Raw genomic sequence first — 20,135 nt, forward strand, 5'->3', positions numbered from 1 at the left:
CGAAGTTTTAGTCATCGGTCCTGAGACCCAGAGAGAGAAACTTTTTCCAAAGCTACGTAGCTTTGGAAAAAGTTTCTCTCTAAAAGTAGTCACTAACTATTAACTTGTCTTCTCAAGTGAAGAACCTGGGTGTGATTTTGACTCTGAGCTAACTTTTATTCCCCACATTAAGAATATTACAAAAATTGTTTTTTATCACCTGAAAAACATCGCCAGAGTCCGCCCCTTTCTCTCTCTGGCCGGTACAGAGACGCTGACGCATGCTTTTATCACCAGTAGAATTGATTACTACTGTAATGCCCTGCTTTCTGGTCTTCCCAAAAAAAGTACCTCAGGTTTACAACTCCTACAAAATTCAGCAGCTCGTGTCCTGACGAAGATCAGGAGGCAGGAGCACATTACACCACTCTTAAACATTGGCTTCCTGTATGTTTCAGGATTGATTTTAAGGATCTTTTAATGGTTTTTAAATGTCTTCATGGTCTTGGGCCTTCTTGTATCTCAGAACTGCTTCATAAATATGAGCCTTCGCGATCCCTGCGCTCCCCTGACAGCCATCTCCTCGCCATTCCAAAAGTCAGGACACACTCCCAAGGCGAGGCATCCTTTCAGTTTTATGGCCCTCGCCTCTGGAACAGTCTGCCAGAGGACCTCAGGGCCGTAGAGAATGTTCTTGTTTTTAAGGCCAGGCTCAAGACTCACCTTTTTAGTATAGCTTTTAAGTGATTTTGATCTATTTTAGCCTGTTTTTACCATCTTTTATATATTTTATCAGTGTTTTATTACTTACTCTTTTTAATTTAATAACACATATTTTCCTACATATTTATTTTAACTTGTAATAATTATTAGTTTTAACCCGTCTTAATACTTTGTGGTACAATATTTTACTAATTTAATGATATGTTTCTACTTGGTTATCTTTTGTCAGTGTGTTTTATTTAGATTTTTATTTATCAGCTGTTTATGTTTAATTTGCTTCTTAACTTGTTATCTTAGTCTCATTAGTAAACTAGTATTTCCTCTGTGGGGGCCGGCTGCCCCGGGGGCAGCGGTGGGCTGTGGCAGCCGGGGTGCTTCCCATGTCTACTCTTGCCAAGGCTACTGCTGCCAGTCTTGGTGCTCCCAGTGCAGTTGGCACCTTCAATGGCGTTTTCGTTATCTTTGTATCTACTACATCTGCACTCAGCCAGCTGCCCTTTCTCGATTACGTGTGTGTGTGTGTGTGTGCGTGCGTGTGTGCGTGCGTGCGTGTGTGTGTGCGCGTGTGCTGGAGTTTGCATCTGCTTGGGATGGGATTGAGGGAGGGAGGAGGGAGAAACAAAGGGGATCTCTTATGTGAATCTGTGTGGGAGGAGTGGGAAACCGGCTGCTGTCTGGTTGTTTTTAATATTGTAAAGCGCTTTGAGCTGCATTTGTATGAAAAGCGCTTCATAAATACATTTTGATTGATTGATTGAAACAAACAAAAACATCATAAAATGTACTTCAGATCTGCCATATTTAGACATTCTGGGTGAGAAGTAGTTGTAGAGTGATGTATCAGGTGTGTGTGTGGTGTGTAAAAGTTGTGCCTTTACAAGAGTAAAAACTGATGCCGATCATTTCAGATGTTATGTTTCAAAGCTAACATCGGCTGACTTTAACTGCTTTTCTCTGGAGTCGTTTTAGTCTAAAATAATCATTTCTGTCCTAGGAATGCCCCGTGAGTAGGTAGAAGGGGAGAGTGTTGCTGGATGTCAGTGTTTACCTCTGCAACGTGACGCCACAGAGGATTTTGAGAGGCTATTATTTTGAAATCCCAAAACGGAAGCTGCAGTCGTTCATCCAGCTTGCGTCCGTCTTCCAGCGGTCCAGATCTCTGCTTCCTCTCTTCTCACTGACCCACCTCATCCGGCTGCGGACGGGAGTCTCGTCTCTTGTCTCCAGATGGACTTGGACACATGTCTCAGACTCGTCCTCCTCCTGCAGGCGGCGAGCTGCAGCCCCGGGCTGCTGGTGGACGTGCTTGTGGACCGCTACGACGTACCGAAGGTTTGTCCGCGAGAAGTGCGAACGGAAGACTTCATCCGTTATCACTTTAACGGAACCTTCCACGACGACGGGAAAAAGTTCGACTCCAGGTGAAACGAAAGTAATTTCAATGCTGTTTTTAATTCTCATCGTTCAGCGGTGCGCGTGCACGTGTTTGTGCACGACCGGCCAGGATCAGCTGAGAGTGGGTTCATGTTGCGTTTACTGATGGATGCGGACGTGTCAGCCCACCCGCGTGGTTACAGACATCACTTTAAACGTTTATCAGATTTATGCTTCGGTTCAGTTACCAGAGAGGTCATTTTAGTTTCACTGTTTAAAGCTAAAGAACGACATCTAAACATGAATGTGTTGATTTTAAACTAAATATTACGCTGATCCAGAACTGAAGTACCCTACCAAAATAAAAGTGGGGTGAAGACACCCCCTATACTCCATCTGAGAGTCATTTAGATCAGGTCTGGATATTCTCTCTACACACACGTTACTCATGACTAAACAGACCCACACTAAGGCAGCCCTATTCAACAGGTGGCCCAAGGGCCAGAACTGGCCCATCGGTCATTCAGGGCCGGTCCTTGCCCACGTACCTCTTAGTAAATAATTTGTTTAACAGCTGAGGCTTAATTGTCAGCGCACAGTTAAGAACGTCTTAAGGCATGGAGCGCCGCCATTTACACTGCTGGAAGTTTACAACAGCAGTTTCTTGGGAAAACAAGTTGTCTCCAAAAGAGGAGACGCAAGAAAATAGAAAATGTAAACAAACTAAATGCTGAGGGGGAAACCCATGTGCCTTGTCCGTCACCTCTTTTGTTAGCCTAGTGAACTAGACCAAACTCTTGCTGCTTGCTTATGTTTATTTAGTCTGGCTTGGCACGCTAGTCATTTGTTTGCTATAGATAGAGAATACAGGGGGATTGACAGACTAGAATAAAGACACTAAATAGTGATGCACCAATATGAAATTGTTGGGCCAATACAGACATCCGAGACGTATACATATTGAGATCACTGTTATGAAAACCAATATTTGCCGATACCGATATGCTGACATTAATGCTTCTCAAATCAGCAGATTTTGTATAAAATGAAAATGATTAAAGCTGAATTGCCATTATTATGTACACACACAACACACACATTCACGCTGACGATGATTTAATTCACTGTTCACGTGACTAAACAAATACACATCACCCCCTCACCCTCTGAAACGGGCAAGGCAAACAAATAGAGACAAGATGGAAAAAAGATCAGTTGTTAATATCGGCCCAGTTTTATTTATCGGACCGATACAAATATGTTAAAAAATGACTAATATTGGCTGATACCAGTATTGATGCTGATATATTGTCCATCCCTAACACTAACACTAAACTACCAGCAAAGTTGAGTGATTTTTCACTTGGAAAGCTACAATATCTCTCTGAATTGCATGAATTAAGAAATAAGTCTAATAAGAAAAGACAACGGTACAATACAAAAGATGGAGTACATGGAGATGAGTGGCCAGCTGGCAAAACTAGGGTGACTATTTGACCCAACAAGAAATCTACCTGAATACCCCTGATCTAAAGGGCATGTTATACTGGAGATCTCCTCACCTGACTTATTTTGAAAGGCTTCATCTGAATGTGGAGGTTAGCTTTAGTTAACCACGGTTTTACATCAACATCTTGTCACGACGTGCTGCGGAGCGGAGCTAAGGCGAGGATCCAGACCGGGTGAGACAAACAGGCAGGCAAGTAGGAAAGATTAACATGGGTTTATTAAGCACGCTGACACTGGAACAATGACTCCACACAGGACACAAAACAGACGGGGTTTAAATACAGGAGGACCGGGAGCTAAGGTGATTGGGAAACAAGAGGCAGGTGGGGGTAATTAACGAGACACAGAGCTGAACTAAACAGGGAGACAGGACAGGGTGTGACAGTAACCCCCCCCCCCCCCCCCCCCCCCCCAAAGGCCGATCCCAGACGCCCACCGGAACAAGGAGCAGGGCGGGAGGAGGGGGACCCGGAGGGAGGGCCCAGAGGAACCGAGGGACCGATGGAGAGGCGGCAGGGATCAGCAGAGTCCGGGGACCTACGCCTGCGGCAGAAGAGGAGGCGACAGGCCCTGGGAGGCCGGCGCCTGTGGCAGAAGAGGAGACGAGGACGGACCCTTGGGGGCCTGCGTCTGCAGCATAAGAGGAGGCGAGGACGGACCCTTGGGGGCCTGCATCTACGATAGAGGAGCTCTGCAGGCTGGGCCGGTGACAGCGTCTCTGCAGGCTGGGCCAGAGCGACCTTCAGAACCACCCTCGGAACCGGAGACGGTGGAGACGTTGGACTGGAAGGAGCGTCGACACCTGGACTGCAGAGAGCATCCTCAGACAAGGCGACATCAGAGGAGGCGTCGACTTCAGAGGAGGCGACGTCGTCAGACGAGCCGACTTGGGAGGCGACGTCGTCAGACGAGCCGACTTGGGAGGCGGCGTCGTCAGACGAGCCGACTTGGGAGACGACGTCGTCAGACGAGCCGACTTGGGAGACGACGTCGTCAGACGAGCCGACTTGGGAGACGACGTCGTCAGACGAGCCGACTTGGGAGGCGACGTCGTCAGACGAGCCGACTTGGGAGGCGACGTCGTCAGACGAGCCGACTTGGGAGGCGACGTCGTCAGACGAGCCGACTTGGGAGGCGACGTCGTCAGACGAGCCGACTTGGGAGGCGACGTCGTCAGACGAGCCGACTTGGGAGGCGACGTCGTCAGACGAGCCGACTTGGGAGACGACGTCATCAGACGAGCCGACTTGGGAGGCGTCATCAGACGAGCCGACTTGGGAGGCGTCATCAGACGAGCCGACTTGGGAGACGTCATCAGACGAGCCGACTTGGGAGACGTCATCAGACGAGCCGACTTGGGAGACGTCATCAGACGAGCCGACTTGGGAGACGTCATCAGACGAGCCGACTTGGGAGACGTCATCAGACGAGCCGACTTGGGAGACGTCATCAGACGAGCCGACTTGGGAGACGTCATCAGGCACGTCGACTTGGGAGACGTCATCAGGCACGTCGACTTGGGAGACGTCATCAGGCACGTCGACTTGGGAGACGTCATCAGGCACGTCGACTTGGGAGACGTCATCAGGCACGTCGACTTGGGAGACGTCATCGGGCACGTCGACTTCGGAGACGACTTCGGACACGTCTACTTCGGAGACGACTTCGGACACGTCTACTTCGGAGACGACTTCGGACACGTCGACTTCGGAGACGACTTCGGACACGTCGACTTCGGAGACGACTTCGGACACGTCGACTTGGGAGATGTCATCAAACACGTCGACTTGGGAGACGTCATCAGGCACGTCGACTTCGGAGACGTCATCAGGCACGTCGACTTCGGAGACGTCATCAGGCACGTCGACTTCGGAGACGTCATCAGGCACGTCGACTTCGGAGACGACTTCAAACACGTCGACTTCGGAGACGACTTCAAACACGTCGACTTCGGAGACGACTTCAGAGGAGACAACTTCAGAACAGGAAGGGGCGTCGACTTCAGAACAGGAAGGGGCGTTGACCACAGGACCGGACCGGGCGTTGACCACCATCGACTTCTGGTCCGGGGGCGTCGGCTTCGGGTCCAGGGGCGTCGACATCTGGTCCTTCGATTTTCGAACCGTCGACCTCTGGACCGCTGGTCTCTGGACCGCTGGTCTCTGGACCGGAACCGTCTGCTTCTGGTCCGGGGGCGTCTGCTTCTGGCCCGGGGGAGTCGGCTTCTGGTCCCTCGACTTCTGGACCGCCGACTTATGGAACAGATCCGGTACCGTCTGCTTCCGGGCCAGTACCCTCTGCCTCTGGGCCCGATCTGTCAGCTTCTGGGCCGGTGGCAGAGCCGCTGCTGGGAGAGCTGGGAACGATGAGGAGAGGAGGGAGGTCAGATCGTCCAGCTGTAGCTCCCTGAGTCTGAGCGTCCGACGGAGCTGGACCAGCTCAGCCCGCTGACCGGCGAGCTCCGCTGGGTGAACCCCGGGCTCGCTCCTCTGGCCCTGAGGCGAGGAGGAAGTTGCATGCTGGCCCGAGGCCCTCTCCTGGCGGTTCGGGGAGGTTAGAGCGTCCAGGTGAGACTCCTGGAGGCTGATGAGCTCGCAGAACCGGCCGAACTCCGCCTGGAGTTCTATCAGCCGGGCTGCGATTGCTGCTCCTCCCCCTGCAGACGACGGAGGCGCCGGTTCAGCAGGAGACGGGACTGGTGGTCTGGCCGGGCGCGTGTCTGAACAGCCGCGCCGGGCAGGGGCAGAAGCGAGCTCACAGCTCCGTCTGGAGACCCCGGATGGTGGTGGAGTCCGGCATCTTTCCCCACACCGTGGACCGACTCAGGGGGAGCAGATGGCCAGCCTCGTGCCCTCATAGCTGGAGCGATCCTGGAGCCTCTCCCGGTCCAAACTCCCATCCGGTTCCGGGAGGGCAGCGAGGATAGCCGAGGGTGCAGGTCGGTGCCGTCGTCTGCGGCGAGGCGGATCTGGAGCAGAAGGAGATGGAGAAGCTGGCCGGTGGTCGGACGTGAGCCACTGGAGAAGGCAACTCCACGGGAGAATCTCCCCGCTGGATCCATTACTGGGTGGTGGAGTCATTCTGTCACGACGTGCTGCGGAGTGGAGCGGAGCTAAGGCGAGGATCCAGACCGGGTGAGACAAACAGGCAGGCAAGTAGGAAAGATTAACATGGGTTTATTAAGCACGCTGACACTGGAACAATGACTCCACACAGGACACAAAACAGACGGGGTTTAAATACAGGAGGACCGGGAGCTAAGGTGATTGGGAAACAAGAGGCAGGTGGGGGTAATTAACGAGACAGAGCTGAAGTAACAGGGAGACAGGACAGGGTGTGACACATCTGGATTTACCTTTAAGTTTAAAATGAAATAAAAAAATTAAACTTTATAAATTCAGATTTATTGTTAATGATTATTGTTTTTAGCTTGTTTTTTTTTTTTTTTTTGTAGTTAGTAAAATGTTAATTATGTCAAAACTGGCTGTTAAATGAATACTTTACTTCACAACCAGAGCCATAATTAAGTCTGTATAGTTTATTATAGAGCTGGTGCTTTATTTCTGTTGTCCTCCTTGTGTTTCCTGCAGCTATGATCGAGGGAAAGCCTTCATCAGTCAGGTGGGCCTGGGCAGACTCATCACAGGGATGGACCGAGGGCTGCAGGGCATGTGTGTGAACGAGCGTCGGAGGATCACCGTCCCGCCTCATCTGGCCTACGGCAGCATCGGAACAGGTTTGCATCTAAAAGGCTCGCCAGCTGTTTTTTGTCTGACGTCATGTGAGCTGGCTCGTGCCGATCTGTGCTGCTGATCCTGCAGGTTGTGTGGTTCCTCCTGATGCCACCCTAGTGTATGATGTTCTTCTTCTGGACGTATGGAACACAGAGGATAAGGTCCAGTTCCGCACTATCAGCAAACCTGCTAGCTGCAGCCGCAGCACTGCAGCAACAGATTTCATCCGTTATCACTACAACGGCACGCTGCTGTCTGGGGAAACCTTTGACTCCAGGTGAAGATGCTCTTCCTGTCCCAGAGTTGTGCGCCGTAGCTGCGCTTTTAGGTTTTCTGCTGTTTTTTTGAATTTCCCAAAAGTGTCAGCTGCTTTTGTTTTCAGTTATGCAAGAAATTCAACCTACGACACCTACCTGGGACAGGGCGACCTCATCAAAGGACTGGACGAGGGTCTTCTGGGCATGTGTGTTGGAGAGAGACGCGTCATTATCATCCCTCCTTTTCTGGCGTACGGAGAAAACGGCAATGGTAAAAACTAAAAGTCTAAGTAATGATGGGTATTTTTACTGGTAGTATTTTGTGGCTTTATTAGCTCTAGTATGCACATCATCTCTATGGTTTGAGCCAGTTTTATGTTTGTTAGTCCTTCTTCTGCAGCCACTGTAAACATTTGCAGCAGATGCACACACACATGTTTATTAGAAGGCTGAAGATGGTTTAAAGGATTCTTTCCAGAATCTTTTCATCTTAAAGCTTTTAATAGACTTGCACTATAGTTTAGTTTATTTTTATTATTGCAAGTTAGGACTGCCACTCTAGGTTGTCATTCAGACTTTCTAGAAAGGAAAGGGGTCGTGTTGACCATCATTTACAATGGCGATCTGGCCAAGAGGCAGCAGCAGCAGACACACAGTTAGCTTTACACCAAAGAAAAACATAAAAGATGAAAATGTAACAGAATGAAATGACTGTTTTCCTCTCCTCTGCACAGAACTAGTCTGCATGAGATATGGTCTCAAGGTCTCATGCATTTGTTATAAACTGCTTCTTTCCAGCTCAACAGAAGAATGAAGAATGGACTCTCTCCTTTTAATAAATCAAATAACTCTATTTTAATAAGCTAATCCAACAAAGTGTTAGTCAACAATAAGATGTGACCAATCTGTGAAATCAAAATATTAATAACTTTATTATAATCCTATAGAATATAATAAGTAATATGACTTTAAATGTTCCACTAGGACTGATCTCACGTAGCGTTAAAAGACACGACACATTACTTTACTGATCCAATCAGAATCTGCCAGATCTGACGGAGGCGTGGTTTTGGTGGTGTTTGGTGAAATCTGTCAACTTTTCATTCGACCATAAACCAAAACATCCGATGTATAAAACTATGCCCACGTCATCTTTAATGCCAGTTCAAAGCGTTCTAGAGAAGTTGTCAGAGTGGCCAATCCGTAACTTTCCTCTTCAGCTGAAAGAACCAACGACAAGCTGGATAAAATCTGTTGCTATTCCACCTGCTGCAACGGTTCCTTTCAGAATAAAAGCTGAACCATCATGACCCAGGTTTGGGTCTCGCTAGATGCTAACCAAACTGCCGTGACCCGGAAGTATCTCAAGACTGGTCTGGTCGGCTGCCGTGGCTGCTTCTACAGGCTTTGGGTCCATAAACGCCAAGCTGGACCTTTACACCTCCTGATCTAACGGGGACTTCCGCTCAGGGTAGGTAGACCGACAAAATGGCGTTGAATGTATTTATGAACCTCCTAACCAAAGCTTAACGCGAAGACATCACCTTCAGTTCCCATCAGAACTAATCGCTTCTTCGGATTTCCTGGTTCTGAACAACATTCCACATCACACCATTCTCCATCTCATCTACCTTAGTTACACCATACATTTAGTATTAAAGTTACTCTAGTTTAATTTGTTTAGTAATAAATCTTTAAACTTTAAACTTGACTCTCTCTCTTCTGTTGTCTCTGAGTGAATATGAAGCTGTTATCTAATCCCTGCAATAAAAAGGTCCAATCTTCTGGTTAAACAGTACCTACGGATCCATAAGTTTGATTTAATCTTTGCTATGGAATCTCATGTCTTATGGTCCATTAAATAACATGTAAATTAATTCATTACAAAAACATACAAGATCAAAATAAGATAAAACAGTTGGACATAAAGACAAAGCACTGTTATTATATATAATCTGTACAAGCAATCAAAACAGACTTAAAACAGTCTTTAAGTACTCAGAAGCACATTGATCAGAAACTATTGATCACAATGAATTATTGAAGATAGATGATGGGATGTAGCTAGTGAGCTTCAGTGATTTTTGCAGCTCATTCCAGTCGTACAAGTAAACATGCAAGTGGTGCAACAAATCAGTACGTTCATAATAGGGAGCCTGACCCCTACTGCACACTGGAAGCAAAAGCCACATGGAACGGCAGCGAAATGGCCCCGCTTCAAATAGAATCCATTATGTTCTATGGAGTGTAACAAACCAGCCGAGTGCGGAAGTTTTCAGAAGATAGGATCGGGTTCTTTTTTTTCCAGCGAGCTGCTTCTGGGATGCGTCGATTACCGCAATTAGTTAGCTTAGCTGCATGGTGGTGCAGTGGTTAGCACTGTTGCCTCGCAGCACGAAGGTCGCAGGTTCGAAACTCGGCTGCGGCCTTTCTGCGTGGAGTTGCGTGTTCTCCCCATGCATGCGTGGGTTTCCTCCGGGTACTCCGGTTTCCCCCACAGATCACAACATGGTATAAATACAGGTTATAAATTGTAAGTCGCTTTGGATAAAAGCGTCTGCTAAATAAATAAACATAAACATAAACATAGGGCTAGACAAGAAATCACACAGTTTCAGTGTTAAATGCCCAGTCATTTTCAAAATAAAAGTATTGCAGCGATGTAATTTCATACACTCACCTAAAGGATTATTAGGAACACCTGTTCAACTTCTTAATGCAATTATCTAATCAAGCAATCACATGGCAGTTGTGCATTTAGGGGTGTGGTCCTGGTCGAGACCATCTCCTGAACTCCAAACTGAAGGTCAGAATGGGAAAGAAAGGTGATTTAAGCTATTTTGAGCGTGGCGTGGTTGTTGGTGGTCTGAGTATTTAACAATCTGCTCAGTTACTGGGATTTTCACCCACAACCATTTCTAGGGTTTACAAAAGAATGGTGTGAAAGGGGAAAAACATCCAGTATGCGGCAGTCCTGCGGGCGAAAATGCCTTGTTGATGCTAGAGGTCAGAGGAGAACGGGCCGACTGATTCAAGCTGATAGAAGAGCAACTTTGACTGAAATAACCACTCGTTACAACCGAGGAGCGCAGCAAAGCATTTGTGAAGCCATAACACACACAGCCTTGAGGCGGGTGGGCTTCACAGTTGGGACAGTAACGTTGGCCTTCAAGCTAGAACGAGCATAATTTACAACCCCACCTCCCCTCTCACCTCTGTCAGCCCAAAATAAGTCAAATCTGAGATCACGACCCTCCTAAAAAGTAGAATCCTTCCTCCAGGTTCGAAGTGAGTCCCTGCAACTTGGCGTCTTTTCCCTGAGTGACGGTAGGATGGAGGAGACATGGACCAGTGGATTGGAGCTTCAGGACGAAGCTGAGCTGGAGGGCCAAGTTCTGGATTTTTTGGTCTGTCTAAACCCTCCATGGTCAGGAGATTAGGATTGGGAACAAGATCCTGGATCCAAGGAGTGGAATGAGTTTCTTCTGTAGGGTAGCTTCAGAGCAGAGCTGCTCCTCCTCAACAACAGGATTAGCTGGTGTGGTTTAGGCATCTGATGGAGGTTGTGTGGGCACAGGGAGGAGACCCTGTGGTGGACCCAGAACTTGTTTGAAGAATTATGTCGCCTCTGTGGTCTGGGAACACCTGGGTGTCCCCAGAACCTCTTGGATCTGTTATTCCTGCGACCCAATCTGGGATAAATGAGTGAAACATAACAGATGACCCATTTGTTGTATGTCATTTGGGCGTGGTCCAGTTCTGAAACTGTGTCTGGGTCATCAGCAGGGTAAGATGTGTTACCAGTGGATCTCCTCCGACTCACAGCCACAGTCTTGTTTTGTGTTGGTGCTGTCCAGATGTCCGTTCATTTAGATCTGTCGTAAATATTTAAAGATGCAAACCTTCAAAATATGTAGGATGTAAGCTTTTTATTCCTCCCAACAGGAACCAAGGTCCCCCCACAGGCGACGCTGGTGATCCAGGCGCTGATGGTTGACGTTTTTAACCCGAAGGACGATGTGGTTGTGGCGGTGAAGGAGGCGCCTGAAGGCTGCACCCGCAGGACGGTAGCTGGAGATTACATCCGCTACCATTACAACGGCACCTTTCAGGATGGCACCCCTTTTGACTCCAGGTAAAGATTCTTCTCTTTCTTTATGTTACGTTCTGGAATAAAATAAAGTTTTCTTTATTTGGGGTTTTGAATGCCTCAAACAGCTACCAGCGCAACAGCACCTACAACACCTACGTCGGTATGGGGTATGTGATCCGAGGGATGGACAAGGCTCTGCAGGGCTTGTGCGCGGGGGAGAAAAGGCGGGTCGTGATTCCTCCTCACTTGGCGTACGGCGAAGGAGGAGTTGGTGAGTTTGATGGTTGCATTTAGGCAATTTTAAAACGCCGTCGAGTTTTATTGATTTACCTTTTGTCCTCCTCCGGCTGCAGGAAACCTGATCCCTGGCTCTGCTGTGCTGGTCTTTGACATCCATGTCATTGATTTCCACAACCCCAAGGATCCGGTGGAGATCAGAATCACCCACAAGCCTCGAGAATGCAACACGGCCAGCGGCGCCAACGACCTGATTCGGTACCGCTACAACTGCTCCCTGATGGACGGCACCCTCCTTTACTCCTCGTGAGCGCCGCCCGCTGCTGCCTGTGCAGAACTGCATCCTCCGTCTCCCTGCATGTAATCATTGCCGGCTCCTTGTCCGACACATTTCACGGGGTTTGGAACTGTAGGCATTTCTGTAACTATAGCAACAGCATGAACAGCTGCATGGCTTCAGGTTTTGGTACCCGGGTGAGTTTTTCCTCAGCTGGATTTTTTTTTTTACGATCTTTTTTGTGGATTTGCAGGGACCAGTATGACTCTCCTTCAGTCACAACTCTGGGAGCCAATAAGGTGATTCTGGGTCTGGAGGAAGGTTTGAAGGGCATGTGTGTGGGTGAGAGGAGGGAAGTGGTGATCCCTCCTCACTGGGCGCACGGAGAAAACGGAGGTGAGGAAATACTCTAGTGCATGTTTGACCTTGTTTGTATGCACGTCCCGGTGCAGTAGTATTAAAGAAGTCTTCTCAACTCTCCTGTTTCTCATTCTGTGGAGAAATTTCTCCACTTTGATCTCATAAAGTTAGGAAAGAAACGTGCAAATTATAAATCTAAACTCTGGGTTCAGTCAGGAAGGGTGACACGGCTTTTATAGCAGCTCGTCGAGCAATGCAGAGGAAAAAACGGGAGAAATTTTTAACATCATAAGACTCAAGTTACAACATCACAGTAACTTGTGATGAGGCTTCAAATCTTTTGCAAACCAACTTTTCTTCCTCCCATATTTTAAATACTGGTAAAAGTCTCACAGCAGAATTCGACCATAAACCAAAACATCCGGATTTTGTGTTCCTCCACCCTCGGGTTGTCTCTGCTGCAGCACGGATGGTGTGTGTTTCACTGAAAAAACATTTTTGAAATCTTATTTCTTATTCTAACGGCTCACTCTGGGTTTTTCATGCAGGCTGAGCATGAAAATAGTCTCCTACACCTATCTCCTGCATTAGCTTCTGATAGAAAACAGACGGTGAAACTCTAGGATTAGAAAATCCTGACAGATCTACGTCACACTGTCACTAACATTCATGAACTCGCCCATCTTGGCTCACGACGTGGAAGGTTGTTGGTTTAGCGTCCAGGAAACAGCAGAGAACATCTTGGCTAGTAGAAGCTAACAGTTAGCATTAGCAACTCCACCACCCGGCTGAGCTCCTCCAGGCTTGAGTTATTTGTAGAAATAAAAGATCATCGTTGTAAGTCAGTGGTAGAGTCGTGTTGCTGTTATCCAGAGGTGAGATGTCAGGAAATAAGACTCCAAATCCTGCCGTCTGAAGCTCGGCTGTGATGTGGCTCACTTCTAGTTCCAGGAAATGGTGCACCAGTGTTTTTTGTTGCATCGGCATCCTTCAGAATGTCCTCATGTCCATATCAAATCTTGTCTCCTGACTGGACACCTTCAGCTGCTGGAGTTCCTGGGAGTGCTGTTCTTCTTTTTGAGCTGGAGTTGATGGAGCTGCAGAAAGGTGTTCCTGAAGGCTTCATGTTTGTGTGGCTCGGAGACATCCCAGATCCTCTTTTCAATGCTCTGGACCTCAATGGGGACAAAGAGGTCCCTCTGGGGGAGGTTAGTAGACCAGATTTAACTCGTGTTTGCATCTCTCTCTTTCTAATCTGTAAACGGAGTCAAATTCTTACTTTCTACAGTTTTCAGAGTTCATCAGGCTGCAAGTTAAAGAGGGCAAAGGTCGTCTGCAGCCTGGGGTTGACGTCGACAGTGTTATTAAAAACATGTTTGATGATCAGGACAGGAATAAAGATGGGAGAATTGTGGAGGACGAACTAAAGATCAAAGACGAGGAGGCGGAGCAAGTGCGACGAGATGAGTTATGAAGAGCACACGTCTTGGTTTCATGCTGCCATCTCAGACACAGAAGCAGCTAAATCGGTTATGAACAGTTTCTCCGAATGTAAAAACAAAACAGCCGACATTAATAAAACCAAAAAGGAAAAAATATTTATATCATAGTTGTTAAATTGTTTGCTGATGTCATAGACGGCCTTAAACGGCTGGGTTTCAGGAGCAGTGACGCTGAGGCGGGAACTTGGCGGGTCACGCAGAGCGGTTTATTTTCCACTAGTTGTCCTGGTCCAGGCAGCATCAATCCACACCAGCATGAAAACATGCACCCTGCTGCTAACCGGGCTAAACCAACTACCCCAGCTCACCAGGGGAGCTCCTCACCCTAACCCTTTCTCAACTTTATTTAAATACAAATATTTTCATAACCCATTACCTATACATACAAATATACAAATCCTAATTTGCATCCAAACACCAGGTTAAAAACACCCATAAGAGAATCCTCATTAGAATATTTCCCCCACCCTCTCCGCCGGGCCTCAACCGGAACCTTTAAATGGTGCTCGGACCCCCAGGGAAAGATTTTAAACTTAAGGTAGTCCCCACCCCGTTCACTTTTTCAGCCGACACCAACTCAGAATGCACCAATGGCTGGAAACAACCTGAATCCAGTAAGGCTTCCTCCTCATGTCGATTCAGCAAGACTGACATGTGCGTCGGTGCCTGGCGTAGGGAGTCTGAAGCTTTTATTCTGAAATGATGAACACAACTGGTTGTACAGTATGTTTTAAGTACGTGTCATAAAAGGATATTTTATCATGTTATGACAAAATAAACTTTTATAATAAAACAAACTGATTATTCCATTTATTGCACAGAGTTTATTAAACAGATTAAAAAAACTAACAAACAGGGAGAACCTGGTTTGTAGAAGGTAAATATTTGTGACGGTGGATGAATAACAGCAGCAAGCGGGTCAGAAAATGAACAAATGCCTTAGATCCCTTAAACTTGATACCAAATCGGTGCAGAAAAGTGTGGCAGAAGCAAACAGTGATTTAAAAAACGTATAAACCATGATAGAGGATATTTGGCTGCACCAACATCCTGGTCCTAAAGCACAGCAGCTGGTCGGGACAACCTGGGATCACCACAGACCCGTTCAGGTAAGTGTGAGTTTTAGGATGATAAAAACGTTGGCTGCTCCCTCCCTAAGTGCTCGGATGGTCCCAGAGACGCTGGCGCACGCGGGACAACTAACAGTTCACTTGTTTCCAGTGAGGTAGAGGACGATGGCATTAGGAACTTCCAAGGTTTCATCTTTTATCAACACAATGTCATACGAGTCCAGGTAGGCTTGTTTCCGTTCCTCCACCTGGACAACAAAAAGAAGTTCTTAATACTGTTATGAACCTGTTATAAACAACAGCACAAGTTCTTTGTTGACCTTGTCATTAAGGAACCCAATCTTTAGGATATTCTCCATGTCTTGAACTCCGTCAGCCATGTTCAGATCCCCTAGAGAGTCCCCTAGCAGCAGGACATTGGGCCGAGTCCGGAGCTCCTGGAAGTGGCCCGTGTTGAGCAGCGCACCTTCCCTTTTATTGTAGATGTGAATCAGCTCGCCTTTAAAGGCCCTCAACACCCCCTGTCCAATCAGATGAAGTCATTTAAATCCCTGCTGTTGGTTTGAAGTTAAAGTCAGGTGCGTGACGACTCACAGACTCGTCAAAGTCCATGTAGTTGGAGAAGACGTTGACGTTGGAGTGGAAGACACCAGCTTGTCGGATCACCTCTTCCAGGATGTCTCCGATTCCGGCAGAGAAGATGAGCAAAGGGATGCTGTGCTCATGTAGGTGGTCAAAGAAGAGCGGGTAGCCCTCCCTGTTAAGACACCCCAGCATGTTGTAACTTAAAGCTGTAAGAGTACAACGACACGTCTCGAGACGTTCCCTCACCTCAGCATGGCGTCAGACTCACGCACCGCCTCAGCCAGCTGGTCTTTCCTGATTCTCTGTTCAACTAAGAGATCGTGAGCTTTGGTCCACCTGTGACATGAAGAAACATCTGAAACCACAGACCCCCATCAAATGTATGGACCATAAGCGGTAAATGTCAAATACTCACCACTCCACCATTAACGGCAGCTTCTCCTCCACTGACAGTGACGTGTCGATCTCTATAGGATAATATGTCTTCAGAAGAGTATCGAGCTGGGGAAGAAAGGAGAAGATCATCAAAACTAACTGAACAGGAAATGCTGACATGAGCTCAAAATGTCTTTAAGAGTGAAGCATATTCTTTAATAGACAAGATTATGTTGATTTATAGGACATGCGTTTATAAACAAGTATCAAGATTTTAAAAAAAGACCGTTGATGCATGAAAAATATAATTGAAATCTATCAAAGTCTTACTTTTGCTGACTAATGTTTTCCAGGAAACCACTAGATGGCAGGGCAGGACTTGTTAAGTGTATTTGGCCGAACTTACAAATAGAAATTAAAATTTTTAAGTAAATATGCAGGTTTTTGTTTCAGTAACTGATGTATACATAAATGGAAATGTATTACTCTGTTTATTTAATTGCAAAAACTTGCAATCGATACTGTTAGGATACTTCCTACCTTTTCTCTACATTCAGTGGAGATGGCTTTGCTGTTGTCCAGAATATCTGCAAAAGAAAAGTAGACACGAAAAGTCGTATCAAGCAATAATAAATTAGAATGAAAGCAAACAATAAGGAGAAAATCCACAGGAAAGATAATAAAAGGTGGCATGCAAAATAAAAGCTGCAAATTTCAAATCAAAACAGTTTGACCACAAAAAATGTTGCAACCTCTTCTTCCTCCTCTCCTCCCTATCTTATCCCAAGGCTCTTTGTCTGTCTTTGGGTGCACGGCTGCTTCTGCATTTTTTTCTGGAAACTATTAAAAATGGACCTGGTCAGTTGGTCTCTCAACGCGATTTTTTCAACAATGAGAACGGGAGAAGGGGCTCCCGGATGCCCCTCTGGGACAGATCCAGTTGGGCACATCATGGACTCCTGGAAACAGTGGAACCTGATCTGCCTCTCCCAACTGTCTGTAGAGGATTCTGAAGACGTCTGGATATTCGTGGTGTTGGTGTCGGGTTTCCTGCTCTTTGGCCTAGGAGGCTTCCTGGCTTACCGGAAAATTAACGAGCTGTCGAGGAATATTGGCGCTCACCCCGAGCTCAGGGATGGATTACACCGCTCTGTGAATTCACAGACTCAAATAATTGTCAAGATGAGTCGTAAGCTTGGCACAAATTCATGCGTTGGCACAAAAGATGGATGCCATCAAGGAGCGAGTGGATGAATCAGCACGGATTGGGATAGATTAATTTATGCCTTTATTGGATTTTGAGGGGTTGAGGACCAGCAGAACTCTAAAACAGAGGAAATTATCTCCGTCTGGTCCCAAAACAAGTTCTTATCTGAATCTGGTGCCCTTGAGCCTGTGAGGCTGAAGTGAATACCCCCCTCAGAAGAAATGTGGAATGCTGCCGTCACCATGGCAACTCTGTCTCCCTATCCCGGCCTGGGCGGGACTGCGAGCTGTGAAGGCCGCTGAATCGTTCCAGGAGTCACTGTGCCCTCTAAACCCAACGACCTGCCACCTCTGTCCAGACTGAAGTGAAGAGCGCTGCTTATCGCAGCTGCTGCTGCTGATGTGTGGAGAGTCCCAAAACCCTACCACCCCACCTAGTGGACACTTATGTTATGTTATATCTACATAACTGCTGTTGCATTTCTGTCTGAGGTGTTTTTTTGCAGAGCAAAGTTGCCCTCCAGGTGGAGGGTAACTCTGAAGTGCCTTTTTTTCCCCTCCACCTGACCCAACCCTCATGTAACCCTCTGATCTCTATTAAGGTAGCACGACTCGGGTTGCGAATGACCACAGTCACCAATTCTTGTCATGTGTCTATGTATGTCTGATCTCAGAATTGTGTGTACTGAAACTCTAATTTCCCTCTGGGATTAATAAAGTATCTTTGATTTTGAATTGAAATGTTATTACTCCACAACTCGGAGCTGATTTGTCATGAAGTGCACTCACTGTGGCAGGTTGGGCAGCGTTTTCCATTGTGAGAAAATCTTGTTAAAGTCATGTCAAAGTCTGAAATCACCTGAGCAGAACAAGGAAATAATGTTCAACACTACCTGTAGGGCGGATTGTGTTTATGAACCGTTTGAGTGGAGGTACCTGCAGGGTGTTGGAGCCAGCCTTTCGGATGGACTGCATGATCTGTTGAACCCGCTGAGGGTCCTTCATACACACAGAAGAGTTGGACAGCTCTGGGACCTGAGCAAACACAAAACCACGAGATGAAAGTAAGTTTAGTAACCGACAAACCAGACTGACTCACTGAAAGATAATCACATCCTTTTCTGAAAATCACAAGCTGGTATCAAAAAAAGCGCCTGCTAAATACATAAACAGGAAAACCTAAAGACAGAACTTCTGTCTTCTTTGATCTAACTGGTTAGCCGCAGTAACTTAGCTTAAAATAGTTTAGCTTGCTAGAAAACTAATTTTTCGTCCTGCAGTCAAGCTTTATGTGTCTGACGTTTTTCTAGGCGTTTACAGAAATGTTTTACCATTTTTGAGGTTCTGCTTTGATGTTAAGTTATTTAGACAAAAACAGATCCTTGAGAAGCCGGTTTGAGCAGGACTAGGCTAAAACGACATGTTGATTACTTCCTGGAGCGTCGGAATTTTTACTAAGCAGATTTTAATTTAGATTAAAATGCTATTTACTCGTGCAACATGTAATTTATTAGATATATGTAATGTATCAAATCGCTCAAATGCAGTAACTTAGTCTGGATTGGTTCATCTGCACGTTCTGTCGCTGGGACACGCCATTTGCTATAATTTTATTCCGAGCCTAAAAATGTAATTGAAAGCACCAGCACGTGGGGACAGTGTGCGCTCTTCCCCGCAAACCAACGCACCGATCATTGGTTCCTCCCTTAGTTGTTTATTTATTGACATTCTTCGTCACAAGAAAAGGTTACTAAACCAGATTATAAATGATACCATTTTAGACTCTTATTTTACAGAAAAATAATTTGCCAGTTCTAATATAATTTTAAAACAATTTAATAAGTTAACAAGCTATTTTTAAATATTTCAGCCAAGGGTATATACATGTACGGAAAACTTATTAAAATTTGCATGAAGGAAAATTGCTATTTAAAATTCAATTCATGACAGTGGGCAGACTGGATTAAAATTGCTAAATTACAACACACACACACACACACACACACACACACACACACACACACACACACACACACACACACGATTAGAAAAATGCTACACACTACATGTAAAATACTGTTTTAATTTATCATCTTTAAAGAGCCCAGGGATTAAGAATATTTTCTTGATTACATTACATTACTTGATTACATTCTTGATTACAGGATGCTGTGAGGGCTGCCAGAACGGCCTATTTTGCAGACATCATTGAAACAAACTCCAATAATCCTAAGATTCTCTACAAAACACTAAACTCTGTTCTGGTGTATCAGGAGCCTAGCTTAATGTCTCCTACAGCTGCTGGAAACTCTGAAGCTTTTCACAGATTCTTTGTTGATAAAGTGTCAGGCATTAGAGCAGCTATTTCTGGTAACTCTGTTGACCCGGTTCCAGTTCCTTCATCACCACCCACCCTGAGCTCCCTCAATACTGTTTCATACTCTGAGCTGAGTAAGCTTGTTGCGAGGCAGAAGCCATCTGGCTCTCCACTTGACGTTCTGCCGCCTCGTCTCTGGAAGGCTGCCTTTCCGTGCCTTGGCCCTTCACTTGGTCAGATTATCAATGGGAGCCTCAGCACAGGTGTGGTCCCAGCTGCTTTGAAAGCAGCAGTTATTCGGCCGACCCTGAAGAAACCTGGTGCTGATGTCTCTGTGATCGAAAATTACAGGCCTATCTCTACCCTGCCTTTTACATCAAAACTGCTTGAGAAAGTCGTTTATCAGCAGCTGGTCTCACATTTAGCTGACTCTGATCTGTTTGAGGTTTTCCAATCAGGGTTCAGGTCTGGCCATAGCACAGAGTCTGCTCTACTGAGGGTCCTAAATGACATCTATCTATCACTAGATCAGGGAAC

General features: G+C 46.5%; 2 protein-coding genes across 4 annotated transcripts; one reads left to right on the forward strand and one right to left on the reverse strand.

Moving 5' to 3' along the window:
* Nucleotides 1-1,822: 1,822 nt before the first annotated feature.
* On the forward strand, nt 1,823-14,131 carry fkbp10a (FKBP prolyl isomerase 10a). Of its 2 annotated transcripts, none has more exons than XM_015974425.3 (10): nt 1,823-2,123; nt 7,176-7,321; nt 7,407-7,596; nt 7,702-7,847; nt 11,522-11,711; nt 11,795-11,940; nt 12,023-12,212; nt 12,437-12,579; nt 13,588-13,751; nt 13,832-14,131. In XM_015974425.3, exons 1-10 carry the CDS (start codon nt 1,930-1,932, stop codon nt 14,015-14,017), a joined length of 1,695 nt encoding a protein of 564 aa, XP_015829911.3. In that variant the 5' UTR covers nt 1,823-1,929; the 3' UTR covers nt 14,018-14,131. The 2 variants fall into 2 exon arrangements, with proteins under 2 accessions (XP_015829911.3, XP_015829913.3); XM_015974427.3 differs by having other exon boundaries at nt 1,995-2,134.
* A 723-nt stretch (nt 14,132-14,854) lies between these two features.
* LOC107395133 (cytosolic 5'-nucleotidase 3) lies at nt 14,855-18,895 on the reverse strand. Of its 2 annotated transcripts, none has more exons than XM_054734215.2 (9): nt 18,833-18,895; nt 18,218-18,316; nt 18,071-18,140; nt 16,616-16,662; nt 16,116-16,201; nt 15,947-16,036; nt 15,710-15,872; nt 15,436-15,636; nt 14,855-15,363 (listed from the first exon to the last, which is right to left on the reverse strand). In XM_054734215.2, exons 2-9 carry the CDS (start codon nt 18,284-18,286, stop codon nt 15,253-15,255), a joined length of 837 nt encoding a protein of 278 aa, XP_054590190.1. In that variant the 5' UTR covers nt 18,287-18,316; nt 18,833-18,895; the 3' UTR covers nt 14,855-15,252. The 2 variants fall into 2 exon arrangements, with proteins under 2 accessions (XP_054590190.1, XP_015829914.1); XM_015974428.3 differs by lacking the exon at nt 18,833-18,895 and adding an exon at nt 18,613-18,725.
* Nucleotides 18,896-20,135: the final 1,240 nt, after the last annotated feature.

This window comes from Nothobranchius furzeri, chromosome 5 (genome assembly GCF_043380555.1).
Source record: "Nothobranchius furzeri strain GRZ-AD chromosome 5, NfurGRZ-RIMD1, whole genome shotgun sequence".
NCBI lineage: Eukaryota > Metazoa > Chordata > Actinopteri > Cyprinodontiformes > Nothobranchiidae > Nothobranchius > Nothobranchius furzeri.